The sequence below is a fragment of the Haplochromis burtoni genome, unplaced genomic scaffold (genome assembly GCF_018398535.1).
Source record: "Haplochromis burtoni strain Fernald_Lab_line unplaced genomic scaffold, NCSU_Asbu1 Contig_511, whole genome shotgun sequence".
NCBI classification, from domain to species: domain Eukaryota; kingdom Metazoa; phylum Chordata; class Actinopteri; order Cichliformes; family Cichlidae; genus Haplochromis; species Haplochromis burtoni.
This window is the reverse complement of record NW_024582872.1, coordinates 200,629-223,418: the sequence shown is the minus strand read 5'-3', so window position 1 is coordinate 223,418 and position 22,790 is coordinate 200,629. Positions and strand designations below refer to the sequence as shown.

Here is a 22,790-nt window from a genome sequence, read left to right as displayed (position 1 = left end):
CATAATAATTTAGATGTAAAGAGTAACTAAATAGGACAAAATGAAAGAATCATAATGTCTAAACTGTAAATACAAAACAACTCCTAAATATAGACCGATGTACTGAGCAACGTCTACTTACCAACAGGGGAGATAGCGAGTGCATGTTTGCTCTGCTCACTGCAAGGGCTGAGTCCGGCATTGTTCTCTGCATAGACTCTAAAGGAGTACTCCAGACCCTCCACAAGACCAATTATCCTGTACTCTCTGTTAGAGATGGTTGTGGAATTCACTTTCTGCCATAAGAGGCTGTTCCTGTCCTTCTTCTCGACATGATAACCTAAGACTGGGGAACCCCCGTCAAAATCTGGGGCATCCCACTTTATTGACATACCATCACTGGTGATGTTGTAGGCAACTGGTTTTCCTGGAGGACCTGGAGGTTTGTACTGGTGCTGGGCAACAACATCTGAAGAGATGAGTGGCTCACTGACCCCATACTTATTTTCTGCACGGACTCTGAACTGGTACTGAGTTCCTTTGACCAGGTTAGGAATCTTAAAGGTAGTCCTGACAACACTGGAGCAGACCATCTTCCAGTTGGCCTGGGAGGTTTCACGTTTCTCCACACTGTAGCAGGTGATCTCGCCACCTCCATCTTCCTTCGGCTCATCCCAGGAGATAATAATACTTTGAGCTTTTATCTCGTCAAAACGGATGGGGCCAGTAGGGACTGAAGGGGGTCCCAGAGTGATCACATTGATGTCAAAGTAGTTCTTAATGACTCTGTTATCCAGAACCAAGGTGTATTGTCCAGCATGTTCTTTCTTAACTCCTCTGACTGTAACTGAAGTCTTGTTGTCAGTGGTCCTAAAGCGAATCTTCTCACTTTCCTTTAGTGGGAAATTATCCTTTAGCCAGCTGATTGTAGGTCTTGGTTTTCCCTTGAATGGTAACTCAATATGGATGTTTTGACCTATACGAACAGCAAGCTCTCCATTGGGATAATCATTCAGTTTGGCTTCAGGTGGAATGATGAGGTCCATCACTGTGATCGGACCAATTTGGGAGAAGTCACTGTTGCCTTTCTCATTCTTTGCAAACACTCTGAAATCCAAGATAGCATTTTCCTTGAGTCCCGTCACTTCACAGCTGCACCGCTTGGATTTAGCAGCTAAAGTCCATTTGACTTCATCCTGGGCTCTCTTCTCAATGATGTAGTCAGTAATGTGGCTGCCACCATCGTGGTCAGGTCTGCTCCACTGAAGGGTGACAGAGTTCTTTGTGGAGTCCACCATTATTAGGTCTTTAACAGCTCCTGGAGTTTCAGTTGCTCGGACAGCATCAGTGGTTTCACAAGGGTCACCCACACCAAACTCATTTTGAGCAGACACACGGAAGAAGTAAGCTATATCTTCCTCCAGCCCTGACACCTTGTAACTTGTATTTAAACACTCATCAGTAATCACTTGATAAGCTTTCATAGTGGAGGCCTTCTTTTCGACAATGTAATTAGTCACAGGGGAGCCACCATCTATGAGCGGAGGCTCCCAGCTTAGTGTCAGCTTTCCTCTTGTGACATTCTTTATCATCAGTTTCTGGCAGGTGGATGGACTGTCCAGAACCTTGAGGGAAACAGTAACTATCTTAGGTTCTCCAACACCATTCTCAATTTCCAGCACATACTTTCCACAGTCATCACGGGTGACCTTGGGGATGAGGAGTGTGGTAGCTCTTTCAGTGCTTGTGACTGTGTAGCGGTTATCACCAGCCATGTTACGGTCACCACGGCGCCAGGTGACATTTGGTGTAGGACGACCCTTCAGGGGGATAAAGACTTCCACATCACGGCCAGCCTTTGCTGTGTATTGAGTTGTCATAGCAACATCCAAGTCCAGATCAGCCTCCTCTGTTGGACACAAATGTCATACAAAGATGGAAAAGAATATTAATTTTGATTTTATTAGTGATTCGTCTCAAGACTAATATCTTGTACTATAAAGGGAACTATATCAATACTAACCTAAAATATCTTTGGCTTGCACAGGCTGGTACATTTTGATGTCTTCTCCTTTGCCTTTACAGTTGACAGCAGATACTCTGAAGAAGTAGTAGATGCCAGGTTTGAGGTGGGACACGACATACTCACATGTCTTGACTTGTGGGTTGGTAATCGCCCATTCTTTCTCCTCTGTATTCATCTGCTCTAAAATATAGTGTGTAATTTCGCTGCCACCATCATAGACGGGCTTCTCCCATCCAAGTGTGATAGATGTCTTTGTGGAGTCAACCACACGCAGCTTAGTGGGTTCACCTGGTAGATCTGGAGAAGAAAAAAGGAAAATGTAAACAATAAAGGAATTCCTCAAATGCTGACGAGATGAGGATAACTGCAAATTAAAGTCATATACCTATTGGGTCATAGGCTTTATAGAGCTCAGAAGGTTCAGAGTAGTTCCCTGCTCCAGCCTTGTTGACAGCACACACTCTGTACTGGTACTCATTGTTCTCCACCAGGTTAGCCACTTTCTGCCTGGTGTCTCTGATAGTGCCCTTCACCACCTTGATAAAAAAAAATGGATGTATTAAAGCTAACATCTCCTATTCATTGGTAGATTTTCTTTATGCTTGAACTTTTTAGATTTGGGGCAGCAAACAAACCTTGAACCATTGCAGACTCCTCTTCTCCCTTTTCTCTAGATAGTAGCCATCAATATCACTGCCTCCGTCCAGTGCTGGTCTTTCCCAGATCACTGTCATGGTAGACTTAGTGATCATAGTAACTTTAGGCTTAGATGGCTCGCTGGGAGGTACTGTGCAAAATAAAAACGATAAGGTTAAAGCTTTTAAGTTTATCATTGTAATTTACCACTGTCTATAATGAAAGTTGATATATTTTCAAACATGAGAGCAAGAGAGAGAGGGGGAGAGATACACCTCATCAGTCACATATGGGGTGAATGATGAGGTGACTTTATTCTATTTGCTTACCAAATGCATTCTTGGCAATAATGGGCTCAGACTCCAGTGGCTCTCCAATGCCATACTTGTTGACTCCACGGACTCTAAAGATGTACTCATTGCCCATTATGAGTCTGGGCACATTCACAATGCAGTCAACCAGTTTCTCTGAGACAATCGACCACATTACCCTGCTGGTCTCCCGCTTTTCTACAATGTAATGTGTTACCATGGCACCACCTTCATCAGCAGGTGGTGACCACATGATGGTGATGTTGTCAGCTGTCACCTTCTTAAACTGAATCTCTCCAGCAGGTGGGCCTGGCTTATCTGATTAGACAAGGAAAACATTTGACTCAGGGTGTATACTGCATATATGATACATGTTATACAATGAAAAATAAATATTAAATTAATACCTTGAATGAGCAGCCTGACAATAGCACATGAAGATCCGAGGGAGTTCTTCACCTTGACTTCATAGGTTCCAGAGTTAAGACGAGTTGTTTCCTTCACGAACACACTTGTGGACTCGAAAGTGTGTTTAAAAGAGAGCTGAGAAGTAGGCTTAAGCTCTCTGCCATCTTTAAACCACTCAATACTGGGAGCAGGTTTGGCTCTTATATTAAATTTGAGTTCCACATTAGAGCCAGCCTTGTGCTTGACCTCATTAAGATACTCCTGAGGTATTTCAATCTCTGGGGCACCTGGACCAGAGATGGTAAAACAAGTCAGGATGTAGAATATGTAGGGTGTGGAATAAATATCTTAGAATACAAGACAATGCATAATTGCAGAAAAAAATACACAAATATAACCCAACATGAAAAGACCTACCATAAGTGTCCACACATGTGGCTGGCCCCACAGTGATAGACGGATTGCTCACTGAACCAACTGCATTCTTTGCCATGACTCGGAACTCATATGTTTCATCCTGGGTGAGGCCAGTAACAATGAAGCGGGTGTCTGTGATATTGGTGAGGTTAGCTTTAGACCATTTGGGGCTAACACCCTCTCTCTTCTCAAGGATGTAACCAGTTATTGGGGATCCACCATCATAGTCAGGCTTCTGCCAGGCCAGACTAATGGAGTTCTTAGTGATGTCAGTTATACGCAAGTATAGGGGTGGCTCTATAGGAAGATACAGTGAGAATGATTTTAATAAATATTGCAGAAAATCTTAAGTTAAAGAATTCTTCATGCATTTTATCGACTATAAACTCACCGCAGGCATCAATAGCCAATACAGCATCAGAAATCTTGCTGAAGGCACTAATTCCAGCAGAGTTTTCTGCTGCTACCTTGAACTCATAAATAAGTCCAGCATTTATGTTGGTGACTTTAAAGTGTGTGGCACGGATCACTGTTTTGTTGACTCTCTGCCAAAGGATGCTGTTTTTGTCTTTCATTTGGAGATGGTAACCAAACACATGGCTGCCTCCATCTGACTTTGGCTCCTTCCATGCAACGGTAATGCTTTCCCTGGTTACAGCAGTAATTTCTGGAGTTGATGGCGCATCTGGTATAGCTGGAGAACAAGAGGCAGAGTTTGAGAATTTTGGCATGCTCACATAGTGAAGGTGTAAAGAATGAGTAGCAAAATTATTATGTTTATGTATAATAATAAGAAAAGCAAAAACTTCTTACTGTAAGGAAGACTGACAGCGACAGCTGGGGAGTCAATATGTTCACTGATTCCATATCTGTTCTCTGCCCTAATTCTGAATTGGTACTCCAGGCCAGTGGTCAGCTTCATAATTTTTATGGTGCAACGGGCCACAGCTGACGACACGTCCATCCAGTTGGCTGTAGTTGTCTCTCGCTTCTGGATGATGTAGTTGGTGATGGGACTGCCACCATCATATGCTGGTGGGAGCCACTTTAAGCTTACACTGTCTTCTGTGACATCATACAGCTCCACTGGTCCAAGTGGGACACTGGGGCGGTCAAGAACCACAATATTTACAAAGGACTTGGTGGTTCCACTGGAGTTGGAGGCAATAATATCATAGCGGCCTGAGTCTCCTGCAATGCTCTCACGCAGAGTAATCTTGATACTGTCAGGAGTGACTTCTGAGTTAAACCTCATTGTTGATTTGAGCAGCACATTATCCTTGGACAGAGTCACTTTAGGTAAAGGCCGGCCTGTCAATGGAATCTCACATTTTAGGGTAGATCCAGCTCTAACATATACTGTATTGTGGGGGAAGTCCTTCATGTTGATCTCAGGAGATTCTAGAACAGAAAAGTACCAAAAAGAGTTACAACAGGAGAAATTAGGTGTAGTCTCTACTAATTGCATGGCATGTTCTGATTATTATAACAAGCTTGTAGTTTACCAAGCTGGTCTTTGACCACTACAGGAGTAATCATTTCCTTAGCATCACTGAATCCAGCATAGTTCTCAGCTCTGACTCTGAAGAAGTACTCCGCATTCTCCCTCAGACCAGACACTGTGAAGTGGATGGACTTTGTTGTACCACATTTAACCCACTTCTCTTGTCCATTCTCCAGTGCTTCTACTAGGTAGCTAGTAATTCTGCTGCCTCCATCATGTTCTGGCTTGGCCCAAGCCAAGGACACACTTTCCTTGGTTACATCCGTTACACCCAGTTTTGGTGGTGGACTTGGTTTTTCTGGAGAAAGAAAATATGTCTTTCAATTAAAACAAATTTTGATATATATTTTCTATAAAAATTAAAAAAATACCAACTCAGGATTTAATACCTGTGATCTTGGTCCCCTCTTTGGTCTCAGCAGGAACACCAATACCATATTCATTCTCGCCTGTCACTCTGAAGTAGTAGACTTCTCCCTCCTGCAGGTCTGCCACCTTGTATGTCAGTCTGTGGCATGTGTCAGTCAATCTAGTCCAGCCTTTCTTGCTAGCCTCACGGTAATCAATAAGGTAATTCTTGACTGGTCCTCCTCCCTCAATCTCAGGAATATCCCAGGTTATAGTAGCAGAGGTCTTTGTGACTTCCTTGACCTCTATATGACTAGGAGGCCCAGGTGAGTCCAAAACACGGACAGTGAGCGTCAAGGAGGAGGTACCAGCTACATTGGATAGAGTGACAGTGTATTTTCCAGAGTCATTCCGAGTTGCTTTTTCTAAGGTGATGGAAGTAAAGGTATCTGTGGTGTCAATTACAGCGCGAACTCTAAGGTCTACATCAGGCTTAGCCCAAGTAACACTAGGGATGGGTTTGCCTTTGAAAGGAACTTTCATTGTGAAAGAGCTTCCATCCTTTACAATAAGAGTCTTTCTCATTTCATTGCCAACATCAAAGGTTGGCTCCTCCTCTCTTTCTTTGGCAACTTGTTTGTCTGACTCAGGACTGGGCTCACTCACTCCAATCTTGTTAATGGATTTGACGACAAACACATATTCAGTTCCAGGTGATAATCCCACCACTGTAAATTCTGTGTTTTTGGTGTTCTGTACTCCAACAATCCATTCATCATCTAATGTCTTCCTGTATTCTACTCTGTAACCAGTCACAGGTGCTCCACCATCAAAAAGTGGCTTATTCCATGACAGGGTGACTGTAGTCTTTGTGGAGTCAATTATCCTAGGCTTAGCTGGAGGTGAGGGTAAAAACTGTGGGTCTTCTGCCCTGGTGAGTGGGCAAGGAGTGCTAGGAGCACTGAGGCCAGCAGTATTCTCTGCAAAAACTCTGTATTCGTACTCACAGCCCTCGCGAAGGTGTGAAGCTTTCACTCTAAGGTCATAAACAGGTTTCTTGTTGACACGGCACCAGCGGAGGCCAGTCTTCTCTCGCTTCTCAATTACATAGCCAGCAATACTGCTGCCACCATCAGAAACAGGTCTTTCCCAGCAAATGGTCATTGCCTCACTTGTAACAGAGGTGACCTGGACATTAGTGGGAGCTGAAGGGACAGTGAATGGATCAGTGGCCTTTGTTGGCTCACTCTCCAGGCTTTCACCATCTCCATATTTGTTGACTCCCCTAACTCGGAAGATGTACTCATTTCCTTTGAGCAGTTTAGTCACTTTGCAGGTAGTTGCCTTCATGTCACCATAGACAAGAGTCCAGGCAAGACGACTGGTCTCACGTTTCTCAACAATGTAGTGCATAATTTCAGCACCGCCATTTTCCTGAGGTGGTCCCCATGACAGGGTGCATTTCTCTGCTGTGAGACCAGAAACTGTTAAAGGTCCTGATGCAGGTCCAGGTCTGTCCAGAACCTTACAGTTGATAGCCACAGATCTGGTTCCAGCTACATTGTGCAGAGTAAGAACATACTGTCCAGAGTCCCTTCTGATAGCATCTTTGACAATGAGCGTGGTTGTGAAGTTAGTGGATGTGATTTCACATCTAGCCTTGGCCTCAATCTCCTTTCCATCCTTAGACCATGAAACAACTGGGAGTGGACGCCCAGTAATTTCGGCATCAATTCTAATGATTTCTCCAGCCTTAATGACAACCAACTGTCTGAATTTATCTTCCAGTATAATGGTGGGAGGATCTACATCATCTTTGACAGTGACGGGTCCAGTGCTTTCTGAAGGAGCACTCAATTGCTCTGCAGAATTTTTAGCAATAACACGGAAATCATATCGGACATCTTCTGTGAGACCAGTGACATCGAAGTAAGTGTCTTGAACATTGGTGAAGTTGCATTTCAGCCAGCGACCAGTGGGAAGCTCTTGACGCTCAACAATGTAGCCAGTAATTTTTGCACTGCCATCATATTCAGGTCTTTCCCAAAAAAGAGAAACTGAATTTCTAGTGATGTTTGTGACTCTAAGGTTATGTGGAGATTCACATGGATCCCTGGCTGCCACAGGGTCACTTGCCCTAGTGCATGGACCAATTCCAGCAATATTCTCAGCATACACTCTGAACTGATACAACAGACCTTCTTCCATTCCTGTCATCTTAAACTGGTTCTCAGTCACCAGACCTCTGTTGACCTTGGTCCACAAGATGCTGCTTTGGTCTTTGCTTTCAATGTGATAACCAATAACAGGACTTCCACCATCACTTGCAGGTCTGCCCCATACCACGAGCATCCCAGTTTTGGTGGCATGGACAACATGAAGTTGGGTTGGAGGGCCAGGAGGCTCAAATGGATACTGAGCAACAACAGGAGCAGAATCTATGGCAGGACTCTTCCCATAACGGTTCTCAGCTGCAATGCGGAACTGGTACTCTGTCCCCTGAGTAAGTCGAGAAACCTTAATTGATGTTCTGGCCACTGTGGCTGACACGATTTGCCATGTTGTAGTAGTAGTGTCTCTCTTCTCAACTACATAGTTGTTAATCTGACAACCACCATCATAGGTTGGAGGATCCCATGACAGAGAAATAAAGTCAGCGCTCACCTCATCAACCTTAATGTTACTAGGTGGTCCAGGTTTATCCAGGATTATAACAGAGATTTCAGCTGACTTGGTACCAACTGAGTTAGTCAGGGTAATCACATACTTCCCTACATCCTCCTTCGTGGCATCCTTGATGACAATCTTAGATGAGGTTTTTGAATTGAGAACATTTACCCTGGTTGTCTGCTTAAGCACTTGGCCATCCTTCTTCCAGCACACCTCAGGCTGTGGTCTGCTTTTGAAGGGAACGTCAATCTTCAAATCATCTCCTGCTTTTACACTGTATGTGGTGAATAACAGGTTGATGATGGGCTCCATCGTGATGTCCCTTACCACCACAGGAGTAGCCAGAGGCTTAGCATCGCTTCTACCCTTATCATTCACAGCAGTTACCCTGAAGGAGTATTCTTCTCCAGTTGTGAGTCCATCAATGGTAGCTTCAAGTGCTTTGACTTCACTGCACACCGTCCATTTGTCATCTCCCTTGGGCTGCATCTCCACAATATAGTTTGTAATCTTACTGCCTCCATCATGATCAGGTTTCTCCCAAGAGAGTGTAACAGCATGACGAGTAATGTCAACAACCACAATCTTACCAGGAGGCAGAGGAGGCTCAGACACCTTAACTTGATCTGTGGATGCAGGCAGACCTACTCCGAGTTCATTCACAGCTAACACACGGAAATAGTATCGGCCTCCTTCCTGCAGGTCTGAAATAATGTAGGAGTTTCTGACGCAGTTAGTGCAAACACTGGTGAAAGCCATTCTCTTCTGTTCTCTCTTCTCCACTATATAATGTGATATCTTAGCCCCACCATCAATTAGAGGAGGCTCCCAGGAGAGAGAGACAGAATTTCTTTTAACATCCTTAACTCCGAGGTTAGTAGGAGCACTAGGAGAATCCAGAACTCTGACGTTGATAAAGGCTGATTTAGAGCCACTGAGGTTTTCAAGGGTCAGCACATATTTGCCAGTGTCAAATCTGTCAACATTCTCAATCACCAGCATTGTGTAAGAGCTTGTGACTTCTATCTGGGCATGTTCATTTAGAGTGCCATCAGCCTTTGACCATCTGACTTCAGGCTCAGGCTTCCCTCTGGTTGTCACAAACAGACGCAAGGTAGCAGAGGCACGGACGTTGACCATCTTTCTTAGGTCACAATCTAGTTCAATTTCAGGAGCCTCCAGCTTCTCTGCAGCAATCACAGAACAAGGCAAATCTACATGTTCTCCTACTCCCTCACAATTAACAGCACTTATGCGGAAGTTGTATTCCGCATTCTCCTTAAGTTTCTTTACTGTGTAGTTAGTGGCTTGGACGCCAGTGTGTGGTGTGCTAATGATCCATTCATCATCTGTTGCCTCTTTCATTTCAATAATATACCCAGTGATCTGTGCACCACCATCATATATAGGCCTGGACCATGAAAGGGAAACTGTGGTACTTGAATGGTCAGTGACCTTTGGATTATTTGGGGGTCCAGGTGGATAAGTGGCATCACAGGCCTTGATGTACGGAGTTGGTGCACTAGGCTTTCCTACACCAGCAGCATTTTCAGCCGAAACTCTGAATTCATATGAGTGGCCCTCTGTGAGACCAGTGCATCTGAATCGCAGGTCATTCAGCCTCTTCTTGTTGCATTTACTCCATCTGATACCATCTTTATCACGTTTTTCAAGGACATATCCCTCAATCTCTGCACCTCCATTATCATTGGGCCTCTCCCAGGAAAGCACCATGGAGTCCCTAGTGATGGCACCGACCTCAAGGTTTGAGGGGGCACTGGGAGTGGTGAAAGGGTTACGAGCAACAACAGCTTCTGATTCTAAAGGCTCGCCAACACCATATTTATTTACAGCAGTAACTCGAAAGATATATTCATTGCCAGGCAATAGTTTTGTGATTTTGTGGCTGATTGCCTGAATCCTGGGCTCAACCATAGTCCATGACAAACGACTAGTCTCTCTCTTCTCAATGATATAGTGAGAGATGCCAGCTCCTCCGTCATGTGAGGGATGATTCCAATGCAGATAACATTTCTCAGCTGTGACCCCTTTGACTTCTAGAGGTCCATCTGGAGGCCCAGGTCTATCCAGAACTTTGACATTAACTGGGATCATCTTGACTCCTCCCACATTAATAAGCTTGAGGACAAAGTGGCCACCATCCACTCTGATGCAATCCTTGACTGTCAGGATGGTACGTGTGAGGGTAGTCTTGATTTCCATTCTTGGTGTGGCTTTGTCAATCTCTTTTCCATCCTTTAACCAAATGACCTCAGGCAAAGGTTTTCCAGTATAGTCAGCATCAATGACAAATGTCTCACCTGCGTGAACAATAGTCATATCCTTGAATTTCGAATCCATGGTGGCTGCTGGAGCCTCAATTTCATCTTTGGCAGTAATTTCCCCTGTGCTCTGAGAGGGTTGGCTCAAAATCCCAGCACCATTTCTGGCAATGACCCTGAACTCATACACACAGTCTTCAGTCAGACCAGTAAGTGTAAATTGTGTATCAATGATGTTAGTGAAGCTGGCCTTCATCCAGCGGGTGTCTGGGTGCTTCCTTCTCTCAATCACATAGCCAGTAATTGCACTCCCTCCATCATACTGGGGCTTGGTCCACTGGAGTGTCACATGGTTTCTGGTGATTTCAATAGGCTCAGGAGTTCCTGGTGAGTCACAAGGGTCCCTTGCTACTGTGCTCTCAGACAGCTTGCTAGCTGGGCTGAGACCAGCAATGTTTTCAGCATAAACCCTGAATTCATACTCAATACCTTCTTCAAGTTCTGTAGTTCTGAAACGTGTGTCTGGGATTAGAAGCTTGTTTAATTTAGTCCACAAGAGGCTATTCTTTTCTTTTCTCTCAAGGTGATAGCCAAGAATTGGACTGCCCCCATTGTTGGTAGGAGGTTTCCACTCAACGACCATGCTATCCTTGGTTACAGAAGAAATGACTGGTGTTCCTGGGGCCACAGGCTCACTAAATGGATACTGAGCAATAACAGCAGGAGAGACAATTGCAGAACTCTTCCCGTATCTATTTTCAGCTGACACTCTGAATTGATATTCAACACCAGTCTTCAACTTGGTGACTTTGATGGTTGTCCTGGCAATAGTAGCAGAAACAATCTGCCATGCTGTGGTGGTAGTATCTCTCTTCTCCACGATGTAATTATTGATGGGACAGCCTCCGGTATACTCTGGTGGCTCCCAAGAGAGAGTGACATAATTAGAGCTCACCTCTTCTATCTTTACAGGGCCCGTGGGTGGCCCAGGCTTATCAAGAATAATAACAGTAATCTCCTCTGTCGCTGCTCCAATGCTACTGGTGGCTGTGACAGTGTATTTGCCAGAGTCCTCCTTATTTGCATCTTTGATGTACAGCTTAGTGCATGACAATGTGCTGGAAACATTAATTCTTGTTGTCTCTTTAAGAGCTTGTCCATCCTTCTTCCATTCAACCTTGGGAACAGGTCGTCCAATCACTGGAATCTCAATCTTCAAATCCTCACCGTGCTGTAAACTATAAGTGTTAAATTGAATCTTGAATTTGGGTTCAATGGTTATATCTTTAGCAGTGACTGGCGCAGCCAAAGGTCTAGGGTCACTCTTGCCCTTCTCATTGAAGGCTAAGATTCTAAATAGGTACTCATGTCCTGCACTGAGGCCTGTGACAGTGCCTTCACAAGTTTTGCATGTGGCAGCTACCACCCATTCCTCTGAGCCCACAGGCTGCATCTCAATGTAGTAACCAATGATTCTGCTACCTCCATCATGATCTGGCTTCTCCCAGGAGAGTGAAGCAGTTGTTTTTGTCACTTCGGTCAATGTGACCTTACCCACAGGCAGGGGGGGCTCAGATGTTTTTACTGATTCTTCTGTCTCAGCTGGCTGTCCCACACCAAACTCATTCTCTGCTAAGACTCTGAAATAATATATAGTTCCCTCTGTCAGGCCAGTTATACGATAGCTTGTCTTTGTGCACTTGTTGTCCACATTAGAGTAAACCTTCCTTGTGGACTCCCTCTTTTCAACAAGGTAATTCTTGATTCTTGCACCACCATCAATAAGAGGAGGCTCCCAGGTCAGAGTCACACTTTCCCTCTTGATATCTCTTACTGTTAGGTTTAAAGGAGCCCCTGGAGTGTCTAGCACCTTAACGGAAACAAAAGCTGATTTGGTGCCAGCACTATTTTCTAAATTGAGCACGTACTTTCCAGCATCATATTTGTCACAGATTTCAATTGAGAGCTGTGTGTAATCTTCACCAGTCTCAACTTGAACTTTACTGGGTAACTCTCCATCCTCTTTGGCCCAGTTTATCTCAGGAGTAGGACGGCCTTTGAATGGAATGCAGACTCTCATCGAGCCTCCTGCACGGACAACTATTCCCTTCCTGAGCTCTGAATCCAGAATCACTTCTGGAGGGTCAATCTTATCCACAGGTTTGACGACTCCCTGAATCTCAGTGGGCTCACCAACACCCACCTTGTTGATGGCACAAATGCGGACTTTGTATTCTTGGTGTTCAATCAACTTTTTGATAGTAAACTTGGTAGCATTGACTCCACAAGGTGGGGTGCATATGGCCCATTCCTCCTCATCAGCCTTGGTTATTTCCACAGCGTAGCCTTGAATCTCACAGCCACCATCATAGATAGGTCTGTGCCAAGCCAGACTAATGGAGTCTCTAGTAGTGTCTACCACATGGACATTGGTGGGACAGCCTGGCTCGAAGGTGGGGTCACATGCTTTAAGATAGGTTGTCGATGGACTTGGCTGGCCCACTCCAGCTGCATTCTCAGCAGATATCCTGAATTCATATTCATGGTCCTCAGTCAGTCCTGTTACTCTGAAACGCAAGTCTGTCACTCTGCGTTTGTTGCACTTGGTCCACCTCACTCCTGCTCTGTCTCTCTTCTCAACAATGTAGCCAACAATGTCACTGCCTCCTGATGTCTCAGGACGGTTCCAACATACAGTCATAGAATCCCTGGTGATATTTGTGATCTCAAGATCCTGAGGTGCTCCAGGTGGAACAAATGGATTTCTCATGATAACTGGTGCTGATTCAAGCGGCTCACCTGTGCCATATTTGTTGACAGCCATGACTCTGAAGATGTACTCATTTCCCTTCAGTAGTTTTGTAACTTTAAACATGGTAGCTTTACAATCACTGCAGACCACAGTCCATGCCAAGCGGCTAGTTTCTCTTTTCTGAATGATGTAGTGAGAAATGCTGGCACCTCCGTCATGCCTGGGTGGCAGCCACGACAGTGAGCATTTTTCCTCAGTAACATTGCTGATAGTAAGAGGTCCTTCTGAAGGCCCTGGTCTGTCCAGAACCTTCACACTGAAGGGGATAGTCTTACTTCCTGCCACATTTGTGAGAACCAGAGTATACTGTCCACCATCAACTCTGATAGCATCCTTTACAACAAGCAAAGCTTTAAAATCTGTGTTTCTGATCTCCGCTCTTGCTGAGTTTTCAACTTCAAGATTCCCCTTGAACCACTGAGCAGTTGGAATAGGCTTTCCTTCCACACTGGCCTCAAGATTGAATGTCTCTCCTGCATTTATAACAATGGTCTGGTTGTACATAGGATCTGTCTCACTCTTAGGTGGGACAACTTCATCCTTAGCAGTTATGGATCCTGTGCTCTCAGAGGGCTTGCTAACGGCACCTGCAGCATTCTTTGCAATTACTCTGAAGTCATATTTGCTATCTTCTGTGAGGCCAGTAACTGTGAATTTGTGTTCAATGATGTTTGTGAAGCTAGCCTTCATCCATTTTCCTTCCGGAAGATCACGTTTCTCTACTAGATAACCTGTAACTAAACTCCCACCATCGTACGCCGGGGGGTTCCACTTGAGTTTCACTGAGTGCCTGGTCACAATCACAGCCTCAGGACGGCTAGGAGGATCACATGGATCACGGGCAACATAAACCTCAGACACTTTGCTACATTCACCAATGCCAACAATGTTCTCTGCATAGACTCTATACTCATACTCAATGCCTTCTTCGAGTGGAGTAGATTTGAATCTACAATCTTGGATGAGCATTTTGTTTATCTTTGTCCAGAGGATACTGTTCCTTTCTTTTCTTTCCAGATGGTAGCCCAAGATGGCACTGCCACCATCACTTGGGGGTTTATGCCACTCAACTACCATGTAGTCTTTAGTGTGTGAAGAAACAAATGGTGTTCCTGGTGGTCCTGGCTCCTGGAATGGATACTGTGCCACAACAGGCTGTGAATCAATTGCATAGCTCTTTCCATATCTATTTTCAGCATAAATTCTGAACTGGTACTCAGTGCCTGTCTTCAGATTGCTGACTTTTAGAGTGGTTCTAGCCACAGTGGCAGACACAACCGACCAGTTTGTTGTGGTTGTGTCTCTCTTCTCCACCACATAGTTTGAGATTGGACAACCACCTGTGTATGTAGGAGGTTCCCAGTTGAGGGTGATGCTCTCAGCACTGATATCCTCCAACTTTACAGGGCCTGTGGGTGGGCCTGGTTTGTCCAAGGTGATCACCTCTACAGTGGCATCCTTTGAACCAAGGTCATTGGAGACACTGATAGTGTACATACCTCCATCTTCTCTGGTAGCATCCTTTATGGTAAGAGTGGTAGTTTGTGCTGAGTCGGTGACATTGACTCTGGTAGTCTGCTTAAGGGCTATGCCATCTTTGGTCCAGGTGATAATTGGTTTAGGGTGACCAGCGACCGGGACCTCTAACTTGAGGTCATACCCCACCTGGACACTGTAAGAACTTGCCTTGGGTCTAACAGCAGGTTCAATAACAAGGTCCTTTGCTACAACAGAATGAGCCAACTGTCGTGGGTCACTTTTGCCCTTGTCATTTACAGCAACAACTCTGAACTGGTACTCCTCTCCCTTGAGAAGGTTTGTCACTAATGTTTCCAGTGCTTTCACACTAGCACATATAGACCAAGCTTCACTGTCCTTGGGAGCTAGTTCAATTTCATAGTGGGTGATCCTACTACCACCGTCATGCAGAGGCTTTTCCCAAGTTAAAGTTACAGTGCTGTGAGTAACATCAACAACACTGACCTTGCCAGGTGGCTGAGGTTTCTCAGATATCTTAACTGGTTCTATAGTTTTAGCAGGGAGACCCACACCATATTCATTCTCAGCCAATACTCTAAAGAAAAAGATTCCACCCTCTGGAAGAGGTTCAACTTTCCATGACATCTTGTTGCATGTCGTGATGGGAGAGTACACTTTCCTGGTGCTCTCACGCTTTTCAACAATATAGTGCTTAATCTTTGAGCCACCATCCAGATGTGGAGGCTCCCATGTGAGAGTGACAGAATTCTTGGTAATCTCTTTCACCACGAAGTTAGTTGGTGGACTAGGGGAGTCCAGCACTCTGACACTTATGAAGACTGATTTTACTCCACTAGCATTCTCAGCAGTCAGGGTGTACTTGCCACTATCAAATCTGTCAACATTCTCAATGACAAGTGATGCATAGCTGCCTGTATTGTCAATCTGAGCAGTCTCCTTAATCTCACCATCAGCCTTGCCCCATTTCACCTCTGGAGCTGGACGACCCCTTACAGGAACAAACAATCTGAGCGTACTCGCTGCTCTGATGTTGATCATCTTTCTCATATCTGCATCAAGATCAAGATCAGGTGTTTCAAGTTTCTCCTCCAAAAGAATTTTTCCAGGAACATCAGCATGCTCACCAACACCAACCTTGTTGATTGCACACACTCTAAATTGGTACTCATGCTTTTCCAGAAGTTTTTTCACAGTATATTTTGTGTCCATGATTCCAGTTGGTGGAGTACACATAAACCACTCATCAGATGCACCATTACATGTCTCTACAATGTAAGACTGAACCTCGCAGCCACCGTCATAGATGGGTTTGCCCCATGTTAGGGAAACAGTGGATCTAGATGTGTCTACCACCTTGGGGTTGTTTGGTGGACCTGGTTTGAAGACAGGATCCAGTGCTTTGTAGTACACTGTTGGTGCACTAGGCATGCCAACACCTGCAGCATTCTCAGCAGCAACTCTGAATTCATAGCTATGGTTTTCAAGAAGCCCGGTAACTCTAAAGCGCAGCTCACTAATATTGCGCTTGTTGCATCTAGTCCATCGTACACCATCCTTGTCACGTTTCTCAACAATGTATCCCTGGATTGGGCTGCCACCATCATTAGTTGGTCTCTCCCAGGTCACCACCATAGAGTCTTTGGTTATTGTGGAAACTTCCACATTTGTTGGTGGGTTGGGAGTGACAAATGGATTCCTGGCAACCATTGGCTCAGATTCCAGTGGCTCTCCAACTCCATATTTGTTAACAGGAATCACTCTGAAAATATATTCATTACCAGGAAGTAATTTGGTGATCTTCAAGTTCAGTGTCTGAACTTTTGGTTCAACTACAGTCCAAACCAATCTGCTGGTTTCCCTCCTCTCAACAATATAATTGGAAACATCACTTCCTCCATCTTGCAAGGGAGGTTTCCAGGAAATTGAGCATTTTTCATTAGTGACACCATAAATGGATATAGGGCCTTCGGGTGCACCAGGTCTATCTAAAACCTTAACATTAATGTTAACAGATTTCTCTCCTCCAACATTCTTTACTAGAAGTATGTACTGACCTCCATCAACACGGATGGCTTCTTTAACAACAAGACAAGCTGTAAAATCTGTGTTCTTAAGCTCTAAGCGAGCTGCTTCGGTGATCTCCTGGCCCTCTTTCAGCCAATGAATTGTGGGTACAGGTTTACCGTAAACAGCAGCCTCAAGTTTAAATGTCTCTCCAGCATTAACTACCACAGTTTGGGAGTATTTAGCTTCCAAGTCAATTTTGGGTGGATCCACCTCATCCTTGGCAGTGATTGCTCCAGTAGAATCAGATGGCTGGCTAAAAACACCTGCTGCATTTTTGGCAATGACACGGAATTCATAAGTCTGATTCTCAATAAGTCCTGTGACAACAAATTCTGTTTCAGTGATGTTAGTGAAACTGGCCTTCATCCAGCGACCAGCTCCCTCCTTCTTCTCAATAACATAACCTGTGATCTTGATTCCACCATCATATTGGGGTTTTGTCCATCTTAGTGTCACTTGGTTTCGTGTTACAATGACAGCTTCTGGTTTTCCTGGTCTGTCACAAGGATCTCGGGCAACTTGTATTTCACTCACTTTGCTGGCTTTGCTGAGGCCAACAATGTTCTCAGCATAAACTCTGAACTCATATTCAATACCCTCCTCCAGGCCAATAACCTTGAATCTAGTTTCTGGGACAAGTTGTTTGTTCTGTTTCACCCACAATATATTGTTTCTCTCTTTTAGCTCTAAATGGTATCCCAAAATCTTGCTTCCACCATCATTGCTGGGTTTTTCCCATACAACCACCATACTTTCCTTGGTGGTTGACTGAACAGTAACAGAACGTGGTGAACTAGGAACCTCAAAAGGATACTGAGCAACAATAGTATCAGATAACAGGGCTGAAGATTTGCCATATCTGTTCTCTGCAGCAATCCTGAATTGGTACTCAGATCCAGTTTTCAGACGTGCTGCCTTGATAGTGGTTCTGGCTACTGTAGCTGACACAATCTGCCAGTTAGTGGTAGATGTGTCTCTCTTCTCAACGATGTAATTATTGATGGCACAACCGCCATCATACTGAGGTGGATCCCAGGACAGGATCACGCTATCAGCAGTGACCTCATCTAGCTTAATTGGGCCAGTTGGAGGGCCAGGCTTATCTAAAACAATAACACTGATATCTGTAGATGCCTCTCCAGCTGTGTTAGTAAGTTTGACAGTATATGTTCCCACATCATCTTTGCAAGCCTCCTTAATAACCAGGAGAAGATTTTTGTCTGTGGCATCTGCATTCACTCTTGTCGTCTCTTTGAGAGCAACACCATCTTTGAGCCAAGTTGCTGTAGCCTTGGGATGGGCAGCATATGGTACATCTATTTTCAGATCATCCCCTGCTAGCACACTAAATGTGCTGAAAAGAAGTTTGAAGGTTGGTGAGATGACCAGATCCTTGGCAACCACAGGCACATTGAGAGGGCGGGGGTCACTGACTCCCTTTTCATTAATGGCTGAAATACGGAATGTATACTCCTCTCCCTGTGTAAGGCCAGTAACATGAGCTTCATTGCTTTTTACAACCATAACCTGGGTCCACTTCTCACTGCCTTTTCCCTGCATCTCAACTATATAGCCAGTGATTCTGCTTCCACCGTCATGGTCAGGCTTTTCCCAACTTAATGTGACACTTTTGCTGGTAACTTCACGGAGAGACACTTTGCCTGGGGGAAGAGGCCTCTCTGATGCTTTAATTGGTTCAAGAGTCTCTACTGGGAGGCCAATGCCATATTCATTCTCAGCCAAAATTCTAAAGAAGTACATCTTTCCCTCCTCTAGGTCTCCAACTTTCCAACTTGACTTATGGCAGCTGGCACACACAGTTGAATAAGCCTTTCTGGTTGATTCACGCTTCTCCACGATGTAATTGCGGACTCTGGAACCACCATCAATGACAGGAGCATCCCAAGCAAGAGAAACTGAATCTCTAGTGACCTCCCTGACAATCAGATTCTGAGGTGCTCCAGGACTGTCTAGCACTCTGACATTAACAAAGGCTGTCTTACTTCCTGAGGCATTCTCTACAGTCACAATGTATTTACCCCCATCAAATCTGTCAACATTCTCTACCTGAAGAGTGGTGAATGATGAGGTGATTTCAATGTTAGCTTTATCTAGAGATTCCCCATGCTCTCTAGACCATTTTATTTCAGGTGCTGGTCTTCCCTTGATAGGGACAAAAAGTCTGAGTGTGCTGCAGGCTCTGATGCAGACCACCTTACGTAGTTCTGCTCCAAGTTCAATTTCTGGAGGAACTAGTCTGTCTTCAGACTTGGGTGTTCCAGGAACAGCTGCAGGCTCTCCCACTCCTTCACAATTAGTTGCAGAAATATTGATTTTATACTCTTGGTTTTCCCTCAAATTGGTGATGGTGAAAGAAGTGGCAGTCCAACCATTCTTGGGAGTGTGAATTGTCCATTCATCCTCCTCAGGCAGGCAGGTCTCCACTATGTAACCAGTGATTTCTGAACCACCATCATAGACAGGCTTGTTCCATGCAAGTGTGATAGAAGACTTGGTTGTGTCCAGCACTCTGGGGTTCCCTGGAGGTCCAGGTTGGAAGATGGTGTCAATGGCTTTGTAGAATGGACTGGAAGGACTGGGCTGACTTAGCCCAGCATTATTCTCAGCAAGAACTCTGAATTCATATTCATGCCCTGGTGTGAGGCCTGAGACTTTGAATCGCAAGTCAGTTACAGTCCTCTTGTTGCACTTCACCCAGCGCAGGCCAGTTTTGTCCCGTCTTTCAATTATGTATGTGTTTATTCTACTGCCACCATCATGTTCAGGGCGATCCCAGCAGACAACCATAGAGTCCTTGGTGATTATGGTGACTTCAGGCTGCTGTGGTGGGTCACTGGGTACATAGGGGTTGGCACAGATGACAGGTTCCGACTCCACAGGTTCACCCACACCATACTTGTTAACAGCCATAACTCTGAAAATGTATTCATTGCCCTTTAGAAGCTTGGTGACCTTGAACCTATTAGCTTGAAGGTCTGTGGCCACATTTGTCCAAGCCAATCTGCTGGTCTCTCGTCTCTGAATGATAAAGTACTCAATCTTGGCACCACCATCATGTGTTGGATGGAGCCAATTAAGGACACATTTCTCAGCAGTGACATCTGTTACAGTGAGGGAGTTGGGAGGTCCTGGTCTATCTAACACCTTGACATTGTATATGAACTTAGCAAAGCCACCAGGATTGCTGGCAATCAAAGTGAAAGCACCACCATCCCTCCTGAGCGAATCTTTGTTTGTTAAAGTTGTGTGGAACTCGGATGTTTTTATCTCAATTTTGGCTGTATCCTCAAGCTCCTTTCCTTCTTTGGTCCATACCAGAGATGGGATGGGCCTTCCAGTTACACTGGCTTCCAGCTTGAATACCTCTCCTGCCATGACAACAACAGTGCTGCTATATGATGCATCTACATCAAGCCGGGGCTCTTCAATGTCATCTCTGCACAAGATTGCTTCAGATGACTGGGATGGAGCACTAACAGCACCAGCTGAGTTCCTAGCAAACACACGGAATTCATAGGTTGCATCTTCAGTTAGACCACTGACTGTGTAGATAGTTTCCAGAATGTTGTTGAAGTTTGCTTTGAGCCAACGTCCATTGGGCATCTCCCTCCTCTCTACAGTGTATCCAGTAATAGAAAATCCTCCATCTCCCTCTGGCTTGGTCCATGACAAGGTCACTTCATGCCTAGTAATATTTAGTGCTACTGGCCTGCCTGGTGGATCAACTGGGTCCAAAGCATACATGGGCTCAGAGGGTTTGCTGGCTTTGCTGAGACCAGCCATATTTTCAGCAATAACACGGTGTTCATATGCAATTCCATCAATAAGGCCCGTTGATTTAAACAGATTTCCAACAACAAGGGCTTTGCTGATCCTCTGCCACAGAATACTGTTTTTCTCTTTCCTTTCCACATGATAGCCCAGAATGGCACTACCTCCATCAGAGGATGGCTCATTCCAACTAAGGGTCATAGCATCCTTGTTGAAAGAGGTGACCACGGGAGTGCCAGGCTGGCTTGGTACATCAAATGGATAGACAGCTACCACTGGTTCAGAGATAATGCTTGGTCCAATCCCATATCTGTTCTGGGCCTTGATGCGGAACTGATACTGAGTTCCTGTAGTAAGTCTGGCTGCCTTAAATGTGGTGCGGATGACTGTAGCTGCCAGCTCTACCCATGAAGTACCAGTGGTCTCCCGCATCTCAACAATATAGTTGTTAATAGGAACACCTCCATCATTTTCTGGTGGGTCCCAGGACATCAGCACATAATCACATGAAATTTCTTCCAGCTTAATAGGACCAGTTGGAGGTCCAGGAATGTCATGAACCAGGATTGTGATTGTCTCTGTCATTGCCCCCAGCATGTTTTTACCAGTCATAGAATACTGGCCTCCATCTTTCTTTTTTATCTCATTGATGTTGAGAATAGTTGATGTTGGTGTGGTTTCAATGTTGAGTCTTTGTGTCTCCTTGAGCACTGTATCTCCTTTCTTCCATGAAACCACAGGCCTTGGTTTGCCCAACACTGGAATCTCCACCTTCAACCGATCTCCTGCCTTAGCAATGATCGTTTTCTGGTAGACCCCACGCAGGTCAAATGAAGGAGCAGAAGTCTGCTCTTTGATAACAGCTGGTCTGCTCTCACGGGGATCACTCCTGCCTGATGCATTGACTGCCATTATACGGAAGGTATATTCAGCACCCTCAATTAGATCTGTAACAGTATAATCCAGAGCCTTAATGGTGGCCACATGGACCCACTGATCAGTGTCCTTCTTTTGAGCCTCAATGACATACCCAGTGATCAAGCTGCCACCATCATGCAAAGGCTTGGTCCATGCAAGGCTGGCACTATCAGAGGTAACATCGGTGACATACAAATTTTCTGGGGCAGAGGGGGCCTGGGATACCCTGATTGGCTCTGGGGTTTCAGCTGGCTCACCCACACCCAGGTCATTCTCAGCTGAGACACGGAAATAGTAGTAAGCTCCCTCCTTGAGGTCTGGAATCTTGAAGGAACACTTCTGCCATGTGGTGCTAAGCACTGTGTAGGCCTTCTTAGTGGCTGCTCTTTTCTCAATAATGTAGTTACGAATCTTAGAACCACCGTCAATAATGGGAATTTCCCACTGTAGGGTGATGCTGTTCTTCGTGATCTCTCTAGGTTTGAGATTGACTGGTGGTCCCGGTGTATCCAGAACTTTCACATTAACAAACCCAGTCTTCTTTCCAGCAACATTCTCTAGAGAAAGGTGGTATTTTCCAGCATCATATCTTGTGCAGTCAGGAATAACCAGAAGAGTGTACGACTCTGTGTTGTCAATATGTGCACGTGTTTTCAGGTTAGTGTCATCTTTACTCCATGTGACTTCAGGGACAGGACGGCCCTTGATAGGAACAAACATACGGATTGAAGCACGAACTCTAACTACCAGAGTTCTTCTGAGTTCAGCATCCAGCTCAAAGTCTGGCAACATCTCCTGGTCCACCAATTCAGTCACTTTCTCAACCTCTGCAGGCTCGCCTATTCCCTCAGAGTTTACAGCACTAACCCTGAAGTGGTATTTGCCTCCTTTTTGTAGTTTACCAATCACGTATTCTGAAGCTTTCAGTGGGTACTGTGTCTCTGTCTCCCAATCATCATGTCCTTCCTTTTTATATTCAACAATGTAGCCCTCTACTTCAAGACCACCATCATAGTGGGGTCGGCCCCAGGTGAATGTGGCTGAGGTTTTGGTGGTTTCTGTAATTCTAGGGTTGGATGGGGGACCGGGTGGATCTAATAAACACAAAAACAAAATATGG

The 22,790-nt window shown here is 45.0% G+C and overlaps 1 protein-coding gene across 34 annotated transcripts in view; it reads right to left on the bottom strand.

The window, feature by feature from the left end:
• Nucleotides 1-22,790, bottom strand: part of ttn.2 (titin, tandem duplicate 2) — a 227,432-nt gene that overhangs the window by 23,791 nt on the left and 180,851 nt on the right. For all 34 annotated transcript variants that reach the window (XM_042214006.1, XM_042214024.1, XM_042214023.1 and 31 more), the window contains 11 exons: nt 5,671-22,764; nt 5,283-5,579; nt 4,591-5,178; nt 4,169-4,471; nt 3,778-4,074; nt 3,360-3,647; nt 2,971-3,270; nt 2,641-2,792; nt 2,391-2,541; nt 2,003-2,302; nt 122-1,888 (listed from right to left, as the gene is read on the bottom strand). In XM_042214006.1, the coding sequence (XP_042069940.1) occupies nt 122-1,888; nt 2,003-2,302; nt 2,391-2,541; nt 2,641-2,792; nt 2,971-3,270; nt 3,360-3,647; nt 3,778-4,074; nt 4,169-4,471; nt 4,591-5,178; nt 5,283-5,579; nt 5,671-22,764 (21,537 nt within the window). The remainder of the gene's footprint in view (nt 1-121; nt 1,889-2,002; nt 2,303-2,390; nt 2,542-2,640; nt 2,793-2,970; nt 3,271-3,359; nt 3,648-3,777; nt 4,075-4,168; nt 4,472-4,590; nt 5,179-5,282; nt 5,580-5,670; nt 22,765-22,790) is intronic.